We start from the raw sequence: 26,547 nt of genomic DNA, 5'->3' as shown, positions 1-26,547 counted from the left end.
AAGTTGTCTTAATTTTTTTAATTCTATGAATGAAGAAAAGAATGTTTGGTGCATAGACACCCCTACACCTGACGACCACTTTCCTTGTGTATGTGGGGTGTATCATGTTTTCCATAAGGTTATTTTGCATCGAATCAAATCATGCAATGCATCTGTATATAAGAGACATTTGTGATGTAGAGGAAGTAGAAAAACGCAAGCTCAAAAGATCAAGGTGTCACTTGAAAAGTACACAATGTCAGGAAGTGGTAGGTGAATGTGTCATTGCTGGTAGGAACCTTCAGTTTGTTTGTGCTGTTACCTAAAGGTGGTAATTTATAGGAATATCTGACTTCTCTAATGCGCCATCAGGAATGACAAGTGATTGACACAAATTAAGCAGCCTTTGTTTTTTGTGAAGGTTACTGTAATGATCACAAGCCTGATATAATATTACCTGCCACTCATCACAGATTGTGTAAATGAAAGTGATTAATACTTATTACCGAAGAAATGGGCTGGCACACCTGTTGGTATAAGAGCAATGTGTAGGAGCACATTCACACTGATCATTAACAGGCAAAACCTGGGCTAAAAGCAAAATGCGCATATACTCTATAGTAAGTAATAAGTAAATAGTAATAGTACATATAATAACTCAGGATACTTAATTGACACTACTTTGATCAGAAAAGAGTAAAACCAATCCCAGCTCAACAAAGTGTAATCAGGATGGTCCTATCTCTAGTATTTCACCTCTCTATGTGCCAGCAGGCCTCAATAGATGGGGGCAGAGCAGGATCCAGTCCTGGCTGTTTTGCACCTGCCCGTGGAACTCTATATAAACTAGATGCACAGCCCAAAAAGGGGGAACCATGCCCTTATATAGTGTCGACCAAGTACCCTTTCTTATTTACATGTACGATTCTTATTAACTTACGGTACTTATTGCAGGGTATTTGCTCATTGTTTTATCCTAGGATTTGTCTATGTTTTAATAGGCCCGCCTACATAATAACATATGCCTTCAGTATTGTGTTAATAACTTCTTCCCATGCTGTAATAAATAGTATGTGGAGTGGGTCACTCCCATGAACCATCATAGTATGACAGTACAGTGATAATAGTATGTGCAGGATGTGACGTGTGCAGGGTGATATCCTGCTGCAATGGCTAGAATCAGTGCTGTGGTTACTATTGAATGTGACAGTTAAAGGTCTGATACATGAGGTTCCCCAGGGGCGCGGACACACCATTGGTGCAACCTGTTCAGCCCACCCGGTCCCAAGAAGTAAGGGGGCCACTTGCATTTCCAAAGTAAGTGTAATTGTGCCTTCTGAGCTATTGAACTACAAAGGGCCCATATACTGTTCTTGCATAGGTGCCCTATTCTGTCTGTGTCCGCCACTGAGGTTAGAGAACAAAGGCCTGCCATGGCTAATACATTCTGGATAAAGCATAATACATTGCAATATATTAATATAGGGGTATAATATTGTATTCCGTAATAAAAATGATTTTTTTATAATTATGTTATTTAAACTAGTAAAACATAACATTATTTATATATTGTTATGTCTTACTAACATTTGGTCTTGTTTATTTTAATATCAGTTAACAAAACAGATATATAAATCTTCCTGTTACTGAAGAAGATTGTGATTTCGATCAAAATGCCCCTTTTTTGCGTAGCTGAATACCCAATTGATTGCCAGCATCACAGAAGGTTCACTGTAGAGACATCTTTTGAAATAAAAAGTTCTTCTTTATTTACCGTAAATTTCCAGTTTGATGAAGAGAAATATGTCCTGAAAAAATGTCACTGGATATAATGGAGAATTCTTTTTTATTTTCTCCAGAATTATAATCTCCACCAAGCCCTAGGGCCTAGGCTGACACATCACTGGTCCTATTAGTCTTTGTCTAGGTATCATACACTTGGACATGAGGCTGCAGCAATGAAACCTGCAACTCCTTCACCATAAGTAATATAATTATTTAAAAAAAATGCTGAGTAGCCCCATGACCTGGGTAGAGTAGAGATCCTCACATTATGTATTATACAAGGTGCTGCCTTTTTATTTATTTTTATGTGTGAATTAAGCTGGAGTCACACTAGTGTATGACATCCGATGCGAGAGTATCGGTTGTGATAATCAAATGACCCTTGGCTCCAGCCCTGCTGCGAGTGGGAGCCGAGGGTCCTGCTACTGTCCTCCGGATCCTTTCTCACAGAGAGGATCGGAGCACAGCTGCGGAGGAGACGGAGAAAATAATCTCTCCATCTCCTCTGCTGCCGGCGTCGGCATATATCGCACAGCACTCGGATGATATCTGAGTGATGTGCGCTGTGTCACTTCCACCCATATCGTATTTTTCGCTTTATAAGACGCACCCCCCCAATTTGGTGAAGAAAAAAAGATTATTTTTTTTTTATGTTAAATGGAGGTGTGTCTAATAATGCCAGTGTCCGTCTTTCAAATCATATATATGTCCCTCATCCTGGTATCTACATAACCCCTATCCTGGCACATGACCCCCTTGTGCTGGCACATAGCCCCCCGTCCCATCCTGGATATGGCCTACCCGGTCACTATATGCGCCCCTGCTGGCACTCACATGGCCCCCCTCTCTCTATATGCCCCCCTGCTGGCAAGCACATGGCCCCCATTACTATATTCCCTCTGCTGGCAAACACACGCCCCCCGTCCCTATATTCACCCCTGCTGGCATGTACACGCCCCCCGCCCCTATATTCCCCCCTGCTGGCATGCACACTGGCCCCCCGTCCCTATATTCCCCCCTGCTGGCAAGCACATGATAAAATAACAAACACTTAACTCACCTTCAGATGATGGCTCCATGCTCCCTGCTACCCGTGGCTCTTCCTGTGTCTGTGCCGACATCCTCAGCAGACATCATTCATCCATCAATATTGCCATTTGCCCTCTGTGATGGCGCATGGCAGGAGCTGCTCATTCAGGCACTTCATCGTAGCTTCAGGACTTTCCGTCACATGACCGCAGTGCACACAGGGAGTCACGTGACCGCAGGTCCTAGTGGTCACGTGACGGAAGGTCCTGAAGATACGATGAAGTGCCTGAATGAGCAGCTCCTGCCGCACGCCCTCACGGAGGGGAAATAGCAATAGTGATGGATGAATGCGGTCTGCTGAGGATGTTGGCACAGACACAGGAAGAGCCACGGGGCAGCTGGGAGCACGGAGCCATCATCGGAAGGTGAATATAGCGACGGGGCAGGGGGGGAGAGTGCAGGCACATGCAATATGTGCCGCTCCCCTGTCTACCAACTCGGTGCGGCTTCAGCACCGAGGTGATGGATAGCGGGTGCAGTGAATATTACATGAGCCTAATGAGCGGGAGCACGTGACCACCCGCTGTGTCTGCAGCCCGCAGCCATCCCACCCCAGCCCCCTGACACCACGCCAGAGCCGCCCCCCTCCTCTACAGCACTCAGATTCGGATTATAAGATGCACCCCCCACTTTCCCTCAAAATTTGAGAGAACAAAAGTGCGTCTTATAATCCAAAAAATACAGTACATATATGGGTGCCAATGAGCCGTCTCAGTTCCAATCACAGTATGCTGCAATTGTTCTTGCATGCCGATTTGGCATGAGAAAATAATTGCAAATGTTAGCTGCCCAATAGAGTAACAATGGGCCGAGTGCTATGCGATGCTTTAAAGAATAGCTCTCGGCCATATTGTACGGTAGTGTCACTCCGACCTTATACATACTCCCAGCCAGTGTTTGTGCCCTTGCTTCCATACACTTCTAGTTGGCCACACTCACTGGCCAGCCGTGTCACCAGACTAGGTGCGGCCTCGGATTAATATGGCTTAGTATGGCTGGATGTAAAACTCATTCATACCGTCTGGTCCCAGGTTCGAAACCCGCAAATCCCTGCAGCGCATCGGGAAGGGGGGGGTTGGGACTGTGGATTCATAAGTCTGCGGCCACACAGAGTGACTGCAGACTTGTTAATTTTGACCAGACAACCCCTTTTACATTGATTGTCTATCCTTAGGAGAGATCATCAATGTCTTATCAATCTGGGGTACGACTCCCAGCACTTCCGCCAATCAGCTGTTCCCAGTGTCTGCAGCGGCCAGAACTGGTCAGTTGCGGAGCTGCACAGCACCACTCGATCAGCGGAATAGTGGCTGCAGCTGGGTACTGCATATCCATCCCATATTGATTTGAACAGGTAGCATATGTGCAGTACCCAGCCATGGCCACTACTCCATGTACGGCGTTCTGCTGTGCAGCTCCGCAGCTGACCAGTTCTGGCCGCTGCCGACACCTGGAACAGCTGATCGGCGAGAGTGACGGTTGTCGCGCCCCCTCCAATCATACATTGATGACCTATCCTAAGGATAGGCCATCAGTGATAAAGTCCCAGACAATGCCTTTAATCTATATTAATATCTTGCTATCCATATTTCGTAATATTTAGAATATACAAAAATCATTGCAATAGTGCTTATACTGAACTGAAAATGTGTGTTTTATTTCTGTGCCTTAGAGCTGGTATGTGACCCTTAACATATATAAATATATATAAATATTTTTTTTCTTCAATACAGGAGGAACCTTACTAAGCTGTCCTTAATATTTAGCCATATGTTGGCAGAAATAAAGGCAATATTCCCTAATGGACAGTTTCAAGGGGATACCTTCCGTATCACAAAAGCAGATGCTGCAGAGTTCTGGAGAAAGTTTTTTGGAGAGAAGTAAGTGCACTGGAAAACTGTGAAGTCTATAGCGAAAGGTTTTCATTATCCACATTTTACGTACAAGACATTTCAAATGTTTGTGAACATACTGCAGGCTGCTCTCTGATGAATGCCAGTAATGGTACCTGCAACCATTTAAGGAGAAAGAAAACGCTGACGTGAAAATGCAATTTGCCTAGGAGTCTGACGTCAGCAGCTTATAAACCATTATTGTTGTGGTTCATTAAAGCTTTCTGAGGTTTTCCTGTTTATCACACCAAGGACAACTATGTCATTAGCTAATGGTTCATAAAAGTAGTGCCTGTATGAATCCTCCATGTGAACTTTAGGTGATATACTTTTACAGTATTTGTCTTTTTTTCTCTAGTGCATACCTAAAGTCAAAGAGTTATACCACATTTTTACCAAAACTGTGCACCATAGTCACGTTATTATTATTGTAAATAACTGGACACATAGGCTTATAATTCTTGCAAAAAAATGAGTTAAGTACTATGTAAAAATCCCTGAGCTCCACCAATTCTAACTCATATTTTCTGTTTTGGGTTACGTTGCTCCATCGCAGAGATATTCAGGTTTGCTTTTGGAGCGCAATATGTGAAATTCCTGATAGTAGTGCAACTGGACATTTCTTTAGAGTTTTCTCTGGGGCATGTGCTGTCAGTGACAACTCTGCAGCTGATCTAGCAGTCTTAGGGTAAGTTCACACAGGACTTTTTTGCTGCTTTTTTTTCTGCAGCTAAATCTGATCTTCTTGGCAGGAATGAAGCTGCAGCAAAAACGCAGGTTTAGGTGCGTTTTTTGATGCGGTTTTTTTTGTCTTTGTCCATGCCTTTTCTGCAGCAAAAACGCTGCAAATAATGACACCTGCGTTTTTGGTGTTTTTGCAGCGTTTTTTCAACACCCAATCAAGTCAATGGGTAAAAAACGCAGCAAAAATGCTGAAAGAAGTGACATGCTCTATGTCCAAAAAATGCAGCAAAGTACAAAATCCTGATCACACAAAAAAACAATGTGTGTGCATGAGATTTCTGAAATCTGCTTTGCTGGTACTGTAAAAACAGCTGAAAATTAGCATAAGAAACAATGAAAAAAAACGCAGCAAAAAAGTCCTCTGTGGATGCTGCCAAACTGTGATTGGCAGCATTTGGGAGAGGTCATGTCTTTTCCACAGAAGATTCTGAAAAAACACCTACTTAGACTGCAAGCAGATATTGTATTTCCTATATTGCACTGTACAGTATAAGTACATGCATCTTATCAATGCTTTTTATGATCCAAGCCGATATTATATTTGATATATTGCACTGCACATACATCTTATAAACACCTTTTATAATCCATCTGCATGAGCACTAAGACTTATTTTTCCCATGTTCAGACACAAAAGATTTTGTACAGGCAGTGAATTGTTGGTAAAATCTGTATGTGTTAGGCTAGTTTCACATTAGCGTTTTTTTGCGCAGCGCATCGTGCGCATAAAAAACGCAAAGAAAAACGCAAAACAAATGTGCGTTTTTTTTTCTTCATGCGCACGCTGATGCGTCAAAATAACGCAGTGTTACTTGCGTTTTACATGCGTTTTTGCATGCGGTTGCGTTTTTTATGCGCATGCGTTTTTAGGTGTGACATTTCACAATAGCAAAATCTTTGACCACCAATGGGTCACCAGTGGGCGTGTTTCATTGGAATGTTTTATAGACCCTGTACTGCTGAATTCATCAGATTTTGCTGCTGTTTCCGGTGTCAAGATGGACTTGCGTCTGGATAATTTCCGCTTCAAGCTGGATCTTGACATTGCGCTGTCTCAGGCGTATGTCTTTTGTTGCCAGCAAGAAAGGGAGAGGGAGAGACAGCAGAGACGGCAGCGGCGTAGGTTTTGGAGACATCCAATCATCGAACTCCGGCCAAGCCGTGGAGCATATCACACGCTGTACAGCGAGCTACAGGAAAACCCGGAGAAATTTGCTGACTATACACGGATGTCCCAGGAAAGCTTCCTTGACTTGCTGGGTATGGTTGAAGGAAACATCCGGAGAAGGGACACTCAGCTCCGGCGTGCCATTCCTCCCGAAGAAAGGCTCCTTGTCACCTTACGGTATGTATGTTGTTATGTTTGCATAATTTTTTTGGCTTTTTATTTTTTTTTTTTTTTGGTCCAAAAAATTAGGTTTTTTTTGGCTATTGATTTTTAACATTATTTTTGTGAAATTGCTTTTTTGCATAATGGTTTTTCTTCTGGCATGTACTAATCCCAAGCCTTTATAAAATGTTTTTTTGCTATGTTGTATTAAAAAAACATGCAAAATAGTTAGGCCATGTACTTTTTTATTTTCAGTGTTTTTAGTAATACCCAAGACAGAAATATAATTATTTTTTCTTTTTATGTTTGGCAGGTTCCTGGCAACTGGAGAGAGTCTTTCATCCCTGCATTTCCAGTACCGGCTGGGAATCTCAACTTTATCTGGGATTGTTGCCGACACCTGCAGGGCTCTGTGGGATGTTCTGTGTCCGGAGTTTCTGCCATTGCCCACTGCCGAAAAGTGGCTTCAAATATCGGAGAAATTCTGGGCAGTCTGCAATTTCCCGAACTGCCTAGGAGCGGTGGACGGGAAGCACATCCGCATCACAAAACCCGCAAGAAGTGGCTCCGAGTACTACAACTACAAGAAGTACTTTTCCACAGTCCTAATGGCCATTGCGGATGCAGACTGCCGGTTTGTGGCGGTGGACATAGGGGCATTCGGACGGGGCAACGATTCACAGACTTTTAAGAACTCTGATATGGGCTGGAGGTTGTACGGCAACCATTTCAATTTTCCACTGGCACGGCCTCTTCCCCAAACCCAAACTCCACCACTGCCATTTGTAGTGGTTGGGGATGAGGCATTTCAGATGTGCCCAAACCTGCTGAAGCCGTACTCCAGCCGTGACTTGGACCACCGCAAGAAAATTTTCAACTACAGGCTTACGAGGGCTCGCAGGACTGTAGAGTGCGCCTTTGGCATTCTAGTGGCCAGATGGCGAATTCTCAGCACCGCCATCAATCTCAAAATGGAAACAGTTGATGAGGTCGTGAAGGCATGCGTGGTTCTCCACAATTTTGTTATGGCAAAGGAGCGGCCGAACTTTGACATGGATGAGCCTGCTGCCAACCCTTTGCCAGATTTTACTCAGCACCCTCTTCGGTCCTCAGTCGAAGTTGCCCAAATGAGGGACCAATTTGCGGACTACTTTTTATCCGATGTTGGTCGTGTAGCATGGCAGGATCAAATGGTTTAATAGTTTTGTTGTTTGTTAAAAATAAAATACATGGTTTTTTATACCTGTACCCAGTGTACTGTGTCTTAATAAACTCCACTACTCATCTGCCCAGGTTAAATTGAAGAAAGGGAAACCACCATAAAAAAAAAAAAATATATATATATATATATATATATATATATATATATATATATATATATATATATATATATATTATAATATATATATATATATTATAATATATATATATATATATATTATAATATATATATATATTATAATATAAATATATATATATATATATATAATATATATATATATATATATATTATAATATATATATATATATATATATATATATTATAATATATATATAAAAATATATATATAAATATATATATATATATATTTATATATATATATATATATATATATATTTATATATAAATATATATATATATATATATATATATATATATATATTTATATATATATATATTTATATATATATTTATATATATAAATATATATATTTATATATATATATATATATATTTATTTATATATTTATTTTTATATATATATATATATATAAATTTTTTGTTTTTTTTGGTGGTTTCCCTTTCTTTACTTTCTACCGGATGGTCAGCCATCCAACTCTGAAAGGGATACTATATTTCATTTTTCATTTTTGTTTTATTTATATATATATATATATATATATATATATATATATATATATATATATATATATATATATATATATATATATATATATAAAAAAAAAAAAAAGAAATATAGTATCCCTTTCAGAGTTGGATGGCTGACCATCCGGTAGAAAGTAAAGAAAAACAAACCATAGTGTAGGGCGCAGTGTGTGCAGGCGGCGAAAGACACAATAACCAAACATTATTTTGAAAAAAAAATATAACATTTATTTAAATTATTTTTTAGTTGCTGGAAACTGGGGGGTGTGGAGGGATGAGGAACGGCTTTGGGTGGAGTAAGGGGTTCTAGGGGAAGGAGGAACCAAAGAAGTGGGGGAAGGGAGCTGAGGCAAGGAAAGTTGTGAAGTGGGAGGTGAGGGAGGAGGGAGGGTAAGAGTCCTCCTCTTTGTTTTTTTAGGACGGTGGCCCGTCGTCTTCCTGCTGTCCTCGCTTGAGCCTGAGGACTGGCTAGACCCCGGGGACCGCCTTGAGCCTCTGGACCGCCTTGAGCCTCTGGACCGCCTTGAGCCTCTGGAACGCCTGGAGGCTGGGGACTGGCTGGAGCTGGGGGACCGCCTGGCACTTGTTGACCGCCTGCCAGGATCTTGTTCCAGCTGTGGCATGCTGGAGGTGGTGGATGTCCTGGCAGGGGCCGTAAATATTGAATGCGGGTCCCCCAGCTGATGCTGCTCCGAGGTGGTGGTGGTGGTGGTGGTGGTGGCGGTCCATGCAGGCGTGGTGGCTGTGGCGGTCCATACCGGGGTGGTCCTCCCGCTGGTGGTGGTGGTTGCGGCGCTCAAGGCAGGGGTGGTGACGACGGGCCATCCAGTGGTGGTGGCGGCAGCAGTGGTGGGCCAGGCAGGAGCAGCGCTTGGCATGGTGTTGGCGGGTAAGTGTCCAGCTGCACTCGGACTTGGGGCGGTATATTGGTGTCCGGCGAGGCTTGGAAGTGTGGTGGCTGTGCAGTGATATGCAGCAGAAGTAGGTAATGCTGTAAAACGAGTCAGTGGTGGCACCGGTGGAAATGCCACCACTGACTGCTGCATAATCCTACTCTGCTGCATAGCCTGCATAAAAGCATTGTTGCAGGCCTGCATGACAGTCAACTGGAGGTCAGGGGTAAGGTGTTCCGCCGTGTCCCGAGCTATTTGGGTGTAAAAATGATGCGCTGGTCTGGCGAGGTCGACTTCCAGGCGCTCAAGGCGACCCTCGATAGACTTGTAGCGTTGGTCCAAAAGGAGGAAACCACTCTCAAGTCTATCGGAGAGTGCCTTGAGGCTACTCTGAAAGACCGAGCTCAATTCAACGAACTCGGGCATGAGAGGCCTGTCCAAGGTCCTCTGCCGCTGCTGGCGGGAAGTGCCCGCAAAACCAGTGGCAGAGACCTGGGACAGGGGAACACCTGAGCGACCAGCTTCCTGGTCTCCAGATGACTGTGGTGCAGACCTGCAAGGTGCTTCCTCGCTGATGGATGGCTGGGAGGGGTCCGGGGCAGCTTGATGAAGGACCGCTTCGGGACCAGGTTGCAGGGTGCTGCTCCAGGTGCTGTGAAAAGAAAAGAAAGAAATTACTACCATAAATTAACAATCGCCAACTCCTGTGGAATAGAAAAGCACAGAATAAAACACAATACAACTAGAAAATACTTACGTTCGGGAGGCAAGGACCGGTCTTAAAAATGCCAAGGCACGATGGTATCGGTACTTCGTGCCGGTCCTTGCCGCAGCACCACTGCGAACCTTATTCTCCTGACGGATATCCCTGTTGAAGCGGTCCTTCATCGAGCGCCAACGGGTTCTGACTTTGTTCACTGTGATGGAAAAAAAAAAAAAAAGAAAAAAAGTAAGACTATGCACTGGAGGCTGTGATCATCCAACTGTGTGTGATGATAGAAACTCCATGGAGTTAATAGCATCACACACAGTTGGGTGATCCCGGCCAAGATCACTGCTGCATCACACTGCATTTAAATACTTACGAAAATCCTTGCGGACCCGGGGAGAGGCATTGTCCCAGCCATCCATCAGCGATGCGGCCACCTCGTTCCAGAGCCGCCGGATCACCACGTTGTCCGAGTGCAGTTGGTGACGGGTGTCCCACAACGGGACTCGCTCCTGGACTAGACGGATGAGCTCGTCGTTGTCCAGGGCGAGGTCCTCCTCCCGCTGTGGAGCCTAGAAAAGAAAGACAAACATTAATCTTTGAAAGATTTAAAAAAAAAAAAATATCGATAACTAGCTGAAGAGCCCGGCGCTGCCCGGGCATAGTAACTAACTGTGGTTAGTTATATAAATTTAAAATTATCCTCCATCCCATAGTCCCGTGCCCATATTCCATCATACATATCCTCCATCCCATAGTCCAGTGCCCATATACCCATCACACATCCTCCATCCCATAGTCCCATGCTCATATACCCATCATACATATTCGCCATCCCATAGTCCCGTGCCCATATACCATCATACATATCCTCCATCCCATGCCCATATACCCATCATATATATCCTCCATCCCATAGTCCCGTGCCCATATTCCATCATACATATCCTCCATCCCATAGTCCTGTGCCCATATACCCATCATACATATTCGCCATCTCATATGCCTGTGCCCATATACACATGATACATGTTCGCCATCCCATAGTCCCGTGCCCATATACCATCATACATATCCTCTATCCCATGCCCATATACCCATCATATATATCCTCCATCCCATAGTCCCGTGCCCATATACCCAAACAAACAAACATACACACACACACACACAAACACACACACACACATACACACTTTGAGCCCTAGATATTGATAAACAATCCATGAAAAAATTATTTGTTTTAAATGGAAATAAATGGAAAAAAAACAACAAACATCGAAAAAAACAACCATGAAAATTTAAAAAAAATAAAATTAAAAAATACCAAAAAAAAAAAAAAAAAAAAACCAGACTAGAAAATAAGTAAAAAAAAAAAAAAAAAACAGTCCGTCTGTACTTACATCACGTCTACCCGCCCGCACTTGGCCTTGCTGCTCCTGCCGTTCCTCCGGTGGTGGTGGCGTGATGGAGGATGAGCTCTGAAAATTAAACCAAAAAAATTAATCACATGTGTTTATTTTTTCAAATCCATACGGAAGCATAGTACTCACTTCTTCTGCCTCTTGCCCTGTCCCGGGGACATATTCTTCACCAGATGAAGACATGCTGCAATAAAAAAAAAAAGAGACATAAGTACATAGAAATGTATTGAAATTTCAGCCAGACATTAGGTTTTTCATACTTACATTGGTGCAGCTTGTGCTGTGTGTCCACTAGTGAGCAATCCTTAAAGTATTGTGGAATCCCAGTGCCCACACCATTTTATCACCTTGGTTCAATTTTGTTTTTTTACTGTCTAGACCAAATTTCAGTCATGTTTATGTAAAAAACGCATGCGCATAAAAACGCAAGACCATGCGCAAGTATTGCGCTCCCATAGGCTCCAATGTGGTGTTTTTGCGCATTCCGTGCGCATTCCGTGCGCATGCGTTGTTTTAACGAGACAGGGCGGAACCAAAAATGCAACATGTTGCGTCTGACGCGCCTGGCGCAAAAGACAAAAAAACGCATGCGCACGAAAGCGCAAATATGCGCAAGACCATGCGCACATCATGTAAAATATAGGTGCGCAGTGCGCATGCGCACTGGTGCGCCCGATGCGCTGCGCACAAAAGCGCTAATGTGAAACCAGCCTTACATGGAGATTTTCCAGCAGATTTTACGCTTTGACAACAAATTCACAACATAAATAAACATGTGCGGTATCATCAAATCTGAAGAAAACCCCTGCATGTGAATAAGGTTTTGAAATTGTATTGTACTGTACTTTCAAAATGTTTGGTGCAAATCTTCAGAAAAATAAATTGGCATCCACCAAATCACCCTTAGGCCGGAGTCACACTAGCGATTAAATCGGACGAATGCAATGCGATAAAAAATCTCATTGCATTCGTCCCAATGTTATTCTATGGTGCTGCTCCCATCATGCGTTTTTTTATCGGATCCGTTCCTCGGACCGAGACAATTGCAGCATGCTGCGATTGTCACCGATTTTCGGATCGGATTAGACAATGCAAGTGTATGGATGCGATTAAAAATCGCATTGAAAACGCACCACACGTGTGACTTGCGATTAAATCGCAAGACTTCTCCAGGTCAACAGGAAAGAGCATCAGGCATTGACATTGGATGTCAATTTGATGCTTAGATGCGAATAAAATCGGTTCATCGCCGGAAAATGGGATGACAGACGGATCCCTGGACAAGAATTCTTTGTGCGATTTCGTACCGTTAAAATGGGACCGATTTTTTTATTCGTTGTGTGTGACCCCAGCCCTACCCCTGGTCAATCAAGTTAGATTAATATATTGAAAAAAGTTTTTTATTGCTCCGTGCAATGTTTTTTTCTTTGTATCCCACGGACAGAAGCTGCAGTAGCAGCATGGAAGATTTAATACAGCAGTACTGAGCTGTGTGGCTGTGAATCTAGCACTTAAACGGGTCATTCACTATTAGGACAACCTCTTCTTGAAGTAAATGTTTCGCCTCGATAAATTAAAAAAGCCTATACTCCCCTACCATGCCAGCACCATTTCAGCAGTATCAGCACTCGCTCTCCCCCGGGCTCCCGTGCAGTTCTTGTGACATACGAGTCCGGGGTCCAATCTGCGCCAGCGTCACTGTCTCCGTACTGATTTGAACATGAAGAGGAAGTCCAAGCTGCAGGTGATCTCTGTCTTCCTATTCATGTTCAATACGTACAAAAGCACTTAAAGTGATGCCAGGGCTGATTGGGCACCAGGCACCATGTGTCATTCCACCGCACCAGAGCACTGGGACCGTGAGTGCTGACACCGCTGGAACAGCACCAGCACGGGAGGCGAGTATAGGTTTTTTATTATGTCTGGGCCAATCTTTTAGTTCAAGAAGGTGGTGTCTTAGTAGTGTTTTATTTTTTATTATATCTGAGATACCGTACTTTCTTTCCCAAGAATAAATTTTTGTGATTCAAAAAACAATCTACCTGTATACTATACAGCGGCAAACCCACAATGAATATACTATATATTCCGCAGGCTGGCTCCATGCCTAGTCATGCTGCAAAGCCATGTCTAGAACTACATTCTGTTTTCTCGTAAAGTTAAATCTATAATATGTATTCTTCTTCATCCATTGACAGAACCATTGTGCCCTGGAAAGTCTTCAGACAGTGCCTTCATGAAGTTCATCAAATCACATCTGGCTTAGAAGCAATGGCTCTTAAGTCCACCATTGACTTGACGTGCAATGATTACATATCTGTATTTGAGTATGATATTTTTACAAGACTGTTTCAGGTAAGTTTAGATTATGGTTGAGAATACTTGGTAGTTTGTATTTTCTTAACGCATCTGTTGTTTCTTTATATATACATGCACAGTGGGTACAGAAAGTATGCAAACCCCTTTAAATTTTTCACTCTCTTTTTTTTCATTGCATCCATTTGGTAAACTCAAAACATTTTTGCAAATTTATTAAAAAAGAAAAACTGAAATATATTTAAGTCACATGCTGTCCATTTCCTTGTGATCCTCCTTGAGATGGTTCTACTCCTTCATCGGAGTCCAGCTGTGTTTAATTAAACTGATAGGACTTGATTTGTAAATGCACACACCTGTCTATATAAGACCTCACAGCTCACAGTGCATGTCAGACCAAATAAGAATCATGAGGTCAAACGAACTGGCCAAGGAGCTCAGAGACAGAATTGTGACAAGGCACAGATCTGGCCAAAGTTACAAAAGAATTTGTGCAGTACTCAAGATTCCTAAGAGCACAGTTGCCTCCATAATTCTTAAATGGAAGATGTTTGGGACCACTAGAAGTCTTCCTAGACCTGGCCATCCTGCCAAACTGAACAATCGTGGGAGAAGAGCCTTGGTAAGAGAGGTAAAGAAGAACCCACAAGATCACTGTGGAGAGCTCCACAGATGCAGTAGGGAGATGGGAGAAAATTCCACAAAGTCAACTATCAATGCAGCCCTCCACCAGTCGGGCCTTTATGGCAGAGTGGCCCAACAAAAGCCTCTCTTCAGTGCAAGACATATGAAAGCCTGCATAGAGTTTGCTAAAAAACACATGAAGGACTCCCAAACTAAGAAATAAGATTCTCTGGTCAGACCTGAAGATGGCTGCCCACCAATGTTCACCATCCAACATGATGGAACTGGAGAGGATCTGCCAGGAAGAATGACAGAGGATCCCCAAATCCAGGTGTGAAAAAGATGGATTTTTGGTTCTTACCGTAAAATCTCTTTCTTGGAGCCTTCATTGGGGGACACAGAATACCATGGTGTATGCTGCTGCTGCTGCTAGGAGGCTGACACTATGCAAAAACAGAAAATTAGCTCCTCCCCGGCAGTATACACCCACCGACAGGCACCAAGCACCTCAGTTGGTGAAAAAGCAGTAGGAGAAGCAACGAGAAAAACTCGAAACATATGTACCAACCCAACAAGGAACTCTAAGACCCAACACGGTACAACTTAAACAGGGAGGGTGCTGTGTCCCCCAATGAAGGCTCCAAGAAAGAGATTTTACGGTAAGAACCAAAAATCCATCTTTCTTTATCGCCTTATTGGGGGACACAGAATACCATGGGACGTCCCAAAGCAGTCCCAAGGGTGGGAACAGCAAAAAGGAACGAAAGTAACCGAAAGGCTCAGGTCGGCCGGTGCGCCACCGCCGCCTGCAGAACCTTCCTACCAACCACAGCATCAGACGAAGCCTGGGTATGAACCCTGTAGAACCTCGTGAAGGTGTGCAAAGATGACCAGGTTGCAGCCTTGCAAATTTGCATGGCCGAGGCCTGGTGACGAGCAGCCCACGAAGCCGCCACAGCCCGGGTGGAGTGAGCTCTTACTCCCGGAGAGGGCCGCTTTTCCTGAAGACGATACGCTTCCAGAATGGTAGAACGAATCCAGCGAGCGATCGTGGATTTGGAAGCCGGAAGGCCCTTCTGGAGACCTTCAGAGATGATCAGCAAGGAATCGGACAGACGAAAGGAAGAGGTCCTGGCAAGATAGACACGCAGGGCTCTAACTACGTCCAGTTTGTGGAGAGACTTCTCAAGAGGATGAGATGGAGCCGGACAAAAAGAAGGAAGGACGATATCCTCATTGATATGGAAAGCGGAAACCACCTTTGGAAGAAAAGAAGGAACGGGCCTGAGGACGGCTTTGTCCTGATGAAGAATGAGGTAAGGAGAACGACATGACAAGGCCGCCAATTCAGAAACTCTTCTGATGGATGAAATGGCGATCAAAAAGGTGACCTTCCAAGAGAGAAGGGACAAAGGAATGTCCTGGAGAGGCTCGAACGGCGCCTTCTGGAGCGCGCTAAGGACGAGGTTGAGATCCCACGGGTCTATTGGCGAACGATGAGGAGGAGCCACGTGGGAAACCCCTTGTAGAAAGGTCTTGACCTGTGGTAGAGAAGCTAGCTCTCTTTGGAAGAGGATAGAGAGAGCGGAAACCTGGCCCTTGAGCGTACTGAGGGACAGACCCGCGTCTAACCCAGCCTGAAGAAACCCCAGGATCGACGGGATAGAAAAAGACATCGGGAAGACTCTTTTATCATCGCACCAACGGAAAAAAGCCTTCCAGTACCTATAGTAAATGCGGGAAGAGGCTGGTTTCCTGGCTCTGATCATAGTTTGAATAACCTGACTGGACAGACCTGATTCCTTCAGAATTGCGGTCTCAACGGCCATGCCGTCAAATTCAGAGACTGTGAGATAAAAGGAGAGATACAGGGCGCATCCACTGTGTGAAATCCGTATAAAACAATTAAAATTGTGGAACAGTAGGGAAGGTGCTCACCTATTGGGGTTGTGAGGAAGTCACAACACCCATGAACGCTTGAGAAGCAGCAGCAAGTCTGCACAGGGTCCTAGGACAGAATTGCAGAAATGACGTGGAAGTGCAATAAGGACTGCGCTTGCTTCTGGTAGAGTAAAGGGTTCTTTATTCAGCCAACGCGTTTCCTGAGCCTGCTGGCTCACTTCATCAGGGCAGAATCTGAAATTCAGAGACTGAGAATTCTCGTGGTAAAGGGGGCCTTGCGAGAGAAGGTCTGGACGGTCCGGAAGCCTCCAGGGAACGTCCGCGAGCATGTTGACCAGTTCCGCGTACCAAGGCCGTCTTGGCCAATCTGGAGCGACTAGAATCACTGGTACGCCTTCCGATTTTATCTTTTTGACCACCCGAGGGATCAATGCCAGAAGCGGGAACAGAAACGGAAGTTGAAACTGGGACCACGGAGTCACCAGTGCGTCGCATGCGACGGCTAGAGGGTCCCTGGACCTGGCTACGAACTGCGGCACCTTGTGGTTCATCCGAGATGCCATGAGATCGACATCCAGGGTGCCCCAACGGTCGCATATCTGAGAGAAAACCGCGGGGTGCAGGGACCATTCGCCGGACGCTAGGCCCTGGCGACTCAGAAAGTCGGCTGCCCAATTTTCCACCCCTGGAATATGGACGGCGGAGATTGTCGGAACGTAACGTTCTGCCCAGCGTAGTATCTTAGCCACTTCTGACATTACCCGTTTGCTGCGCGTGCCCCCCTGATGGTTTATGTACGCTACGGCCGTGGCGTTGTCCGACTGAATACGGACCGGCTTGCCGGAGAGGAGGGGCTGCCAGTGAAGAAGGGCCAGGAAAATTGCCCTGATCTCCAACAGATTGATTGGAAGGAGAGACTCCTGTGGCTGCCAGCGGCCTTGGGCCGCTTTCTGATGGAACACGGCTCCCCATCCTAGAAGGCTCGCATCGGTGGTGATGATTCGCCACTGAGGCGGAAGGAAAGACCTCCCTTGGAGAACTGACGCTGGCCGTAGCCACCAAGTGAGAGACTGCCTCACTCTGAGAGGAAGCCGAATAGGACGGTCCAAGGACCTCGTGGTCTTGTCCCAGGCTGAAAGCAGAAACAGCTGAAGGGGGCGAAGGTGAAACTGCGCAAAGGGCACTGCTTCCATGGAGGCCACCATCTTCCCCAGGACCTTCATGCAGAACCGAATGGGAATGGGAGCAGGCCTCTTGAGAGTTCTGATGCCCTTGGCCAGAGTTGTAAATTTTTCCTTTGGAAGAAAAACACGGGCTAGCTCCGTGTCGAATTCCATACCCAGAAAGGTCAGACGCTGGGTGGGGATCAGAATGGACTTCTCCTTGTTGACCAGCCAACCTAGGCGGCTGAGAGTGTCCAGGGTTATCTGAAGGCTCCGGAGACAGTCCTGGCGAGACGAACCCTTGATCAAAAGATCGTCTAGATAAGGGATGATGAGGATCCCTCTGGAGCGAAGGATGGCCATGACGGTCGCCATCACCTTCGTGAAAACCCGGGGCGCTGAAGCTAGGCTGAAAGGGAGAGCTGTGAACTGAAAGTGGTCTCCCTGAAACGCAAATCGAAGATACTTCTGATGTTGCACACATATTGGAATGTGCAGATAGGCATCCCGAATGTCCACCGAGCAGAGAAATTCCCCGGGCTCCATGGAAGCAATCACCGACCGAAGAGACTCCATCCTGAAATGAAGAATCTTCACGTGGCGATTGAGCAATTTGAGGTCCAGAATAGGACGAAGAGAGCAGTCTTTCTTCGGGACTACAAAGAGATTGGAGTAGAACCCGGAAAACCGTTCGTCTGAGGGAACGGGAACAATGACTCCGGCGGAAAGGAGGGAGGAAATGGCCTGCAGAAAACCCGGAACCTGGGCCCGCTGTCGCGGAGGCCGAGACCGGAAGAACAGTCTGTTCGGGAGTGAAGCAAATTCGATCTTGTAACCGGATGCGACGAGTTCTCTGACCCAAGCGTCGTCTACAACGGACAGCCAAGCATCCGCGAAAAAGGAAAGTCTGCCGCCCACCCTGGAAGAAATTCCAGGTGGGGGTGACCCGTCACTTAGATGAAAATCTGCCGGAATTGGCTCCTGCAGATCTGGAATATTGTCCTCTAGATCTCCAGCGAGGAGCGGGTTTGTAGGAAGGTTTCCTCTGATCCCGCTCCCTGGTGGCAGGCGGCCGATCCTGTTGAGTGACTCTCCGTGGCAGGGAAGGGACGAAAGGGCCTGAATGGTCGAAACCCCCTTCTGTTGAAGGGACGTTTTGGTCGAGACTGGGGAAGCGAAGTACTTTTACCTCCAGTGGCATCGGAAATTATCTGATCCAGCTTTGCTCCAAAGAGCCTAGAGCCATGGAACGGCAAATTGGTAAGCGACTTTTTCGAAGTCGTGTCCGCATTCCATGACTTTAGCCAAAGGACTCGGCGTACAGCTACTATGTTGCTGTTAGCCCTTGCTACGCAGCCGGCCGCGTCCAAGGAGGCGGCCAAAAGGTATTTTCCCGCCTGGTTAATCTGATCTACAAGATCTGCCAACTCGTCTTGAGGAGCTGACGCTAAGATGCCTCTGCGAAGAATTTTTGCCCAAGCGGAAATGACCTTCGCCACCCAGGCGGATGCGAAAATAGGGCAGAGAGAGGCGCCAGATGCCTCAAAGATAGATTTAGCCAGAGATTTAGCCAGAGATTCAGTCTGCCTGTCAGTAGGATCTTTGAGCGATGCCCCGTCGGGCAGCGAGAGCACCGTTTTAGAGGCTATCCGGGATACTGGAGGATCTACCTCTGGAGCCTTGGACCACTTAGAGAGCAGTTCTGCGTCAAAGGGGTACAGAACGTCCAAGTACTTGCGGCCTGAGAAACGTTGCTCAGGGCGCTCCCAGTGTTTGGATAAGGTAGTATCGAAATCGTTGTGATTGGGAAATGTTCGAGACGGAGGTCTGGTTCGTCTAAGGAGAACCGAGCTTTCCTGAGCTGGAGCCTCAACCTGTTTAAGCTTTAGTGTTTGGAAGATAGCTGCAAGAAGACTATCGACCATGTCCCGCGTTTTAGAAACGCTGTTCCCCTCTGAGCTAGCTTCCGAATGAGAATCATTGCATGACTGAAGGCTGTCCTCCGAGGAAGGAGAAGGAGGCCTGGGAGCGGAAGGGCCCTGCGAGCTCGAAGACGAAGTGGACAGAGCCCGCTTCCGAGAAGTCCTTCCCTGTCTGTCTCTCTGAAGGTCGCGGTCAGGTGCGGACGACTCACCCCGAGAGGTGGTCGGGGCAGAGGTGGCTGAGGATAGCTGAGGTAATCGTTCTAAGACCTGGACCAGCGACTGATACTTTTGTCAAGTCAGAAACAGACTGTGACATTGTAACGGCCCACTCCGGAGGGAGAGAGGAGGGAAGAGTGCCCTCCGCCCGGGATTCCGTGCGTTCCTGAGATGCTGACATATTGGAAGGACTGCAGGGGGGGCAGAATGGGGACGACTGACCCGATGCCCACTTCTTTTTACAGCGCGCACAGGCGTAATAGGTAGCGGTGGGCCTGAAGCAGAGATCCCCTGAAGGGTTGGGCATAAGTGAACTGCACTGAATGGCCGCAAAAATTAGGGAAAAAACTGCCGAGGAGAGCTAATCCCTGTGCCAGAGCCGAGCCTACCGAGATTCTGTGCGAGCAGCAGAAGAAACGCCGAAGTGTCCCCCAAGCAGCGCAGGAAGGAGTGAAAAACCAGGAAATCCTTGTGCTGGAAGAAGGGGGGGCGGAGCTAGGCGGCTGCGCCGTGATTGGCTATCAGCGACGGAGGGGCCTGACCGAGAGGGGAGGCTGGCAGTCCAAAGAGAAAGAAGCCCTGTGATGGGCTAGAAAAGGCACGCTGAAAGAGCGCGCTCAGGAACGGAGGAGGGAGCAGAGAAATTCCCCTGGCTGAGGGAAAGTGAAAGTGACGGCGCCCGCGCCGGCGCTGTAACCCCTTGCCTACCCCGACATACCGCGCTCAGGAAGCAATATGAAGCGGTCCCCTGCTTGCGACGCTGCTGCGGTGAGTGAAGGGATCCGCAGCGTCTCCCTGACTAGAAGAGGGGAAGGGATAGTGTCCGCATTCCATTGTGTGAGCGCGCGGCAGGCAGAAAGGGCGGGAGATTCAAAAACAGTGGACCTGTAATCCCAAGGTCCAACTTCTCCCATGCACTGGAGCTTATGCGGGGGCCGGAGGGAACGTACAGGCACATACCTGACGTCCCTGAAGAGGATGACCACAGGGGCCCACGGGGAAACGGCAGGCCGCTGGGAGGGGAAGGAGTCCTCTGTACCCGCATCCTGCAGAAGACGGCTTGAACCACCTGCGATCGCCGTCTTCCTCTCAGCCCTGTCCCGAGAGAGGGGTGAGGAGGGGGATTCGGCAAGGACCAGCCACCTGTCCACAACCCTTATCACCGGAAGGTGATAGGGAAAAGTCCTGCCTGCGGTACTGAGAGTTGCGATGTGGATGACACCACACTGCTCGCTCAGCCGCATGATATAGGAAATCAGGGTGATAAATATACCCTGTTTCCTAAAGGAAAAACCTAAAAGATAAAAGAAGACAAAATTAAAAAGTTCAAACTAAACCCTGAAAGAAAAAATTAGATTAATAACTGCGGATCTGGGGAGATCCCGGTCCGCCTCCTACAGACACTAAGCACAAACTGAGGTGCTTGGTGCCTGTCGGTGGGTGTATACTGCCGGGGAGGAGCTAATTTTCTGTTTTTGCATAGTGTCAGCCTCCTAGCAGCAGCAGCAGCATACACCATGGTATTCTGTGTCCCCCAATAAGGCGATAAAGAAACTTGTTGCATCATTTCCAAGAAGACTCATGGCTGAACTAGTTCAAAAGAGTGCTTCTACTCAATACTGAGCAAAGGGTCTGAATACTTATGACCATGTGATATTTCAGTTTTCCTTTTTTAATAAATTTGCAAAAATGTCCACACTTCTGTTTTTTTTTTTCAGTCAAGATGGGGTGCAGAGTGTACATTAATGAAAAAAAAAAAATGAACTTTTTTGAATTTACCAAATGGATGCAATGAAACAAAGAGTGAAAAATTTAAGGGGGTCTGAATACTTTCCATACCCACTGTATAGATAGATGGGTAGATAGATAGATATATAGATTTTCCACTTTTATTTTGAGGATCTAGGATGTGGTATTTTAGTGCTCCCTTTATTTTTTTGCTCAGTGTGTATACAGTATACACTGCTCAAAAAAATAAAGGAAACACTGAAATACCACATCCTAGATATCTATGAATGAAATATTCCAGTTGCAAATTTTTATTCATTGTATAGTGGAATGTGTTCAGAACAATAAAACATAAAAATTCTCAATGTAAATCAAAATCAATATCCCATGGAGGTCTGGATTTGGAATGATACTCAAAATCAGAGTGGAAAATCAAATTACAGGCTGATCCAACTTCAGTGGAAATGCCTCATGACAAAGAAAAGATGCTCAGTATTGTGTGTGGCCTCCATGTGCCTGTATGACCTCCCTACTGTACAACGCCTAGACATACTCCTGATGAGGCGGTGGATGGTCTCCTGAGGGATCTCCTCCCAGGCCTGACCTAAAGCATCCGCCAACTCCTGGACAGTCTGTGGTGCAACGTGACATTGGTGGATGGAGCGAGACATGATGTCCCAGATGTGCTCAATATATATATATAATTATTCACTGCTCAAAAAAATAAAGGGAGCACTAAAATATCACATCCAGGATCCTCAAAATCAAAGTGGAAAATCAAGTTACAGGCTTATCCAACTTCACTGGAAATGCCTCAAGACACGGAACTGATGATCAGTAGTGTGTGTAGCCTCCACGTACCTGTATCAACCTCCCTACAATGCCTGGGTGTGCTCCTGATGAGGCTCCTCTTGAGGGATCTCTTCCCAGACCTGAATTAAAGCATCAATCAACTCCTGGACAGTCTGTGGTTCAATGTGGTGTTGGTGGATGGAGCGAGACATAACGTCCCAGACCTCTCTCCTTCTGTACCAGTCGTGACTTCTATTGTTTAAGATTACTGTACTCGTTTTTTTATGTGTACCGCTTTTCACATGTAAAGCGCCATGGAATAAATGGCGCTATAATTAATAATAATGTGCTTGATTGGATTCAAGTCTGGGGAACAGGCAGGCCAGTCCATAACATCAATGCCTTCATCATGTGGGAACTGCTGACACACTTCAGTCACATGAGGCCTAGCATTGTCATGCAGCAGAAGGATCCCAGGGCCCACTGCACCTGCATATAGTCTCACAATGAGTTTGAGGATCTCATCGAAGTACCTAATGGCAGTTAGGGTACCTCTGGCTAGCACGTGTAGGGCTGTGCGGCCCTCAAAAAAAATGCCTCCCCACACCATTACTGACCCACTGCCAAATTATTCATGCTGATGGATGTTGCAGGCAGCAGAAAGTTCTCCACGGCTTCTTCGTGCTCTGTCACGTCTGTCAGATGTTTTTATTGTGAGTAGACAAGAAAAGAGGAAAAGTTCCAGCGTCCAGGATAATACATTTTTATTCCAAAATATAGATAAAAAATTCCATACATAGCTTTTTCCCCATATGCAAATGGATGTGTGTCGGGCACTGAATCAGCTACGCGTTTTGATCCTTAGTGGATCTTTTTCACAGCTGTGGAAAAGATCCACTAAGGATCGAAACGTGTAGCTGATTCAGTACCTGACACACATCCATTTGCATATGGGGAGAAAGCTATGTATGGAATTTTTTATTTAGTTTTTGGAATAAAAATTTATTGTCCTGGAAGCTGGAACTTTTTCTCTTTTCTTGTGTACAATCAACTTTCGTTTGGATCCAGACGAGGCTCCGTGCTCCGGCTGTGGTTGGTGAGCTGGCTAGGGCTTTTTTCAGCCCATTTTTTTTATGTTTTTTTATTGTGAACCTGCTTCATCCATAAAATGCACAGGGCGCCAATGTCGAATCTGTAATTCTTGGTGTTCTCTGGCAAATGCAAATCACCCTGCATGGTGTTGGGCTGTAAGCACAATACCCACTTGTGGATGTCGGGCACTCATACTACACTCATGGAGTCTGTTTCTGACAGTTTGAGCAGACACATAGATGTTAGTGGTCTGCTTGAGGTAATTTTGCGGAACTCTTGCACCGCTCCTCCTGTTCCTCCTTGCACAAAGGAGGAAGTAGCGGTCCTGCTTCTGGGTTGTTAACCTCCTAGGGACCCCTCCAGGTACACTGGTGTGCTGACCTGTCTACTGGTACCTGTTCTATGCTCTGGACACTGCTAGTAGATGCAGCTACACTTCTTGCCACAGCTCGCATTGATGTGCTATTCTGGAGGAGCTGCACTACCTGAGCAACTTCTGTGGGTTTTAGACACCGCCTCTAGGTGTGAGAGCAATGGCAAAATGCAAAAGTGACCAGAACAACAGCCAAAAAGGATGAGAACCGAGAAATGGTCTGTAGTCACCCCCTCAGTACCGCTCCTTTATAGGGGTAGTCTTGCTAATAGCCTATCATTTCTCCCTGTTGTCTTCCATTTGCACAACAGCAGGAGAAATTGATTCACAACCAGTGTTGCTTCATAACTGGACAGGTTGATTTCACAGAAGTGTGATTTGATTTGGCGTTACATTGTGTTGTTTAAGTGTTCCCTTTATTTTTTTGAGCAGTGTATGTATGTGTGTGTGTGTATATATATATATATATATCACCAATGCATGTTTAATGGATAGGGGTGGGGGTCCTGATTTTAGAAATTTGATTATTTAGCTAGAGTGGCTACAAAGAGAGTCTTACTGTGTCCAGCACAGGGGGGCATAACCTTTTCTGGGCCACCACTTCTGCACTAAATCTTTGAGACACCTTGGACTTTATATGCATGAGTAGCAATAAGGTTAGGGTCCACTTCTGAAACTCCAGCCTATTCAGAGAAGCGTTTTGCAAGAAAAAAAGAATAAAAAAGTTTGTAGCTAATGATCTGTCCCAAGCAAAGCTGAGACACGCAGAACCTCCTAAAACAAAAGTTTAAGAGGTCATTTCTGCTGATGTCTACATGTCTTCACCAGAACTAAATGCACCAAGAATCATGATTTTGAAAAAAGTCCTGAATAAGCGCCAGGGATCATTGCACGTGCAGCTGTTAATATTCACATGCTCTACCCTTCCCTACAATTCACAGTATATTGTCTTATTAGTAACAGGCGTAATGCTATGAAGACAAGCTAGGCCTTTTATAATAATTCGCCTCATCATTTACATGTGGCCTTGGCAGTGAAAGTATGGAGTCGTACTCTAGGGACAATGTCTGCACCCATACAGACTTAAAGTGTCAGTCTCACCGGGCACCTATAGTGCTATTCGCGCCACCCCCTGCTCTCTTTCTGAAAATTCATGTGAACAGCCTACACACGCAGACTGACCTACAAATATTGATTTGGGTTGGAGTCTGCAGAGACCGACAGGACAGACCGCAGGTGGTGCATTCCTGGTCTATAGGACCTGCTCTAATGAATGCATTATTTCCCATGTCATGGCAGTGCAGAGGAAAAATAGAAGAACTGACCGTTTGTTCACTTCCAAATGATAAAATTGATCACAGAGAATCCTATCTTTGTACAGACCCGAAGAAAAAGGAATTGTACAGCAACGACTTCCTCTTAAGTATGGCATTAAAGGGGAGCCTTCAAATTGCTATTTTGCTATTTGTCATCTTTGAGTTTGACAGGAGCAGAATAACAGGAGGGAGTTGGTAATATTGAAACCTATAGAAAGAGATAGGGAAGTGGCCTGTGGTTTCCATTATATTAGCTTTTATTACATCCCATTTGCTACACACTTCCTTTGCCAGCATAATCTTTCAGAGGTCGCCCCAGCTTTACCGTCTGAGATTTCTGCTTCTATGCTATGTAATACCACAGTTATTTTAACTTCTTAAAATATATTGAGCATTTTACTTACCGTTAGTGCTCATAGTCTGCAGCATAAAAAAAACAGTCTGATATCGGTAAAGAAAAAAGGGACAAATGTCAGGCAAGTGTCATGCGATTTTCTTGCGAGTACAATACAATGTTTATCTCCTATCATCCGAATGCAATTCAATTGCAATGCTATTTTAACATGAGCTTTTATAATTCTCTGTGTCATTTACACAGCTTTCAAAGGAAATATATATATATATATGTGTGTATATATATATATATATATATATATATATATATATATATATACATAAGCTGAAGAGCCCGGCGCTGCTCGGGCATAGTAACTAACTACGGTTAGTTATAACAAACTATAATGAATATATATATATATATATATATATATATATATATATATATATATATATATATAAAGCTGAGTGTAGAGCCCCGCCCACTCCACATAGCCACATTCACTATAATATCCCACATCATCCCGTCAGCCAGAGCCACCGGACTACTACCCCTAATATCCCACATCATCCCGTCAGCCAGAGCTACCGGACTACTACCCCTAATATCCCACATCAGCCAGAGCCACCGGACTACTACCCCTAATATCTCACATCATCCCGTCAGCCTGGGGTCAGAACCAGAGCGCTGAGTGGAATGGCCCTAACTTCCATACTGGGGATCCCTGTAAGAGAGGCCTGGGGTCAGAACCAGAGCGCTGAGTGGATTTGTCCTGACTTCCATACCAATGATCCCTTTAATAGAAGCCTGGGGTGAGAATCAGAGCGCTGAGGGATTTACGCTAACTTCCATACCGGAGATCCCTTTAAGAGAGGCCTGGGGTAAGTACAAAAGTGCAGAGAGGATTTGCCCTCACTTCCATACCGGGGATCCCTTTAAGAGAGACTGGGATCAGAACCAGAGCACTGAGTGGATTTGCCGTGACTTGCATACAAATGATCCCTTTAATAGAACCCTGGGGTCAGAATCA

General features: G+C 45.4%; 1 protein-coding gene across 1 annotated transcript in view; it reads left to right on the top strand.

The window, feature by feature from the left end:
- The window catches only part of CBLB (Cbl proto-oncogene B), a 306,980-nt gene that overhangs the window by 132,927 nt on the left and 147,506 nt on the right, over positions 1–26,547 (top strand). The window contains exons 3-4 of the mRNA XM_073586244.1: positions 4,587–4,733; positions 13,932–14,088. Coding sequence (XP_073442345.1) covers positions 4,587–4,733; positions 13,932–14,088 — 304 coding nt within the window. The remainder of the gene's footprint in view (positions 1–4,586; positions 4,734–13,931; positions 14,089–26,547) is intronic.

Source organism: Dendrobates tinctorius, unplaced genomic scaffold (genome assembly GCF_039654945.1).
Source record: "Dendrobates tinctorius isolate UK_male_01 unplaced genomic scaffold, ASM3965494v1 ptg000091l, whole genome shotgun sequence".
Taxonomy (NCBI): Eukaryota; Metazoa; Chordata; class Amphibia; order Anura; family Dendrobatidae; genus Dendrobates; species Dendrobates tinctorius.
Note: the sequence above shows the minus strand (reverse complement) of the source record. Positions and strands in the feature narration are given on the sequence as shown.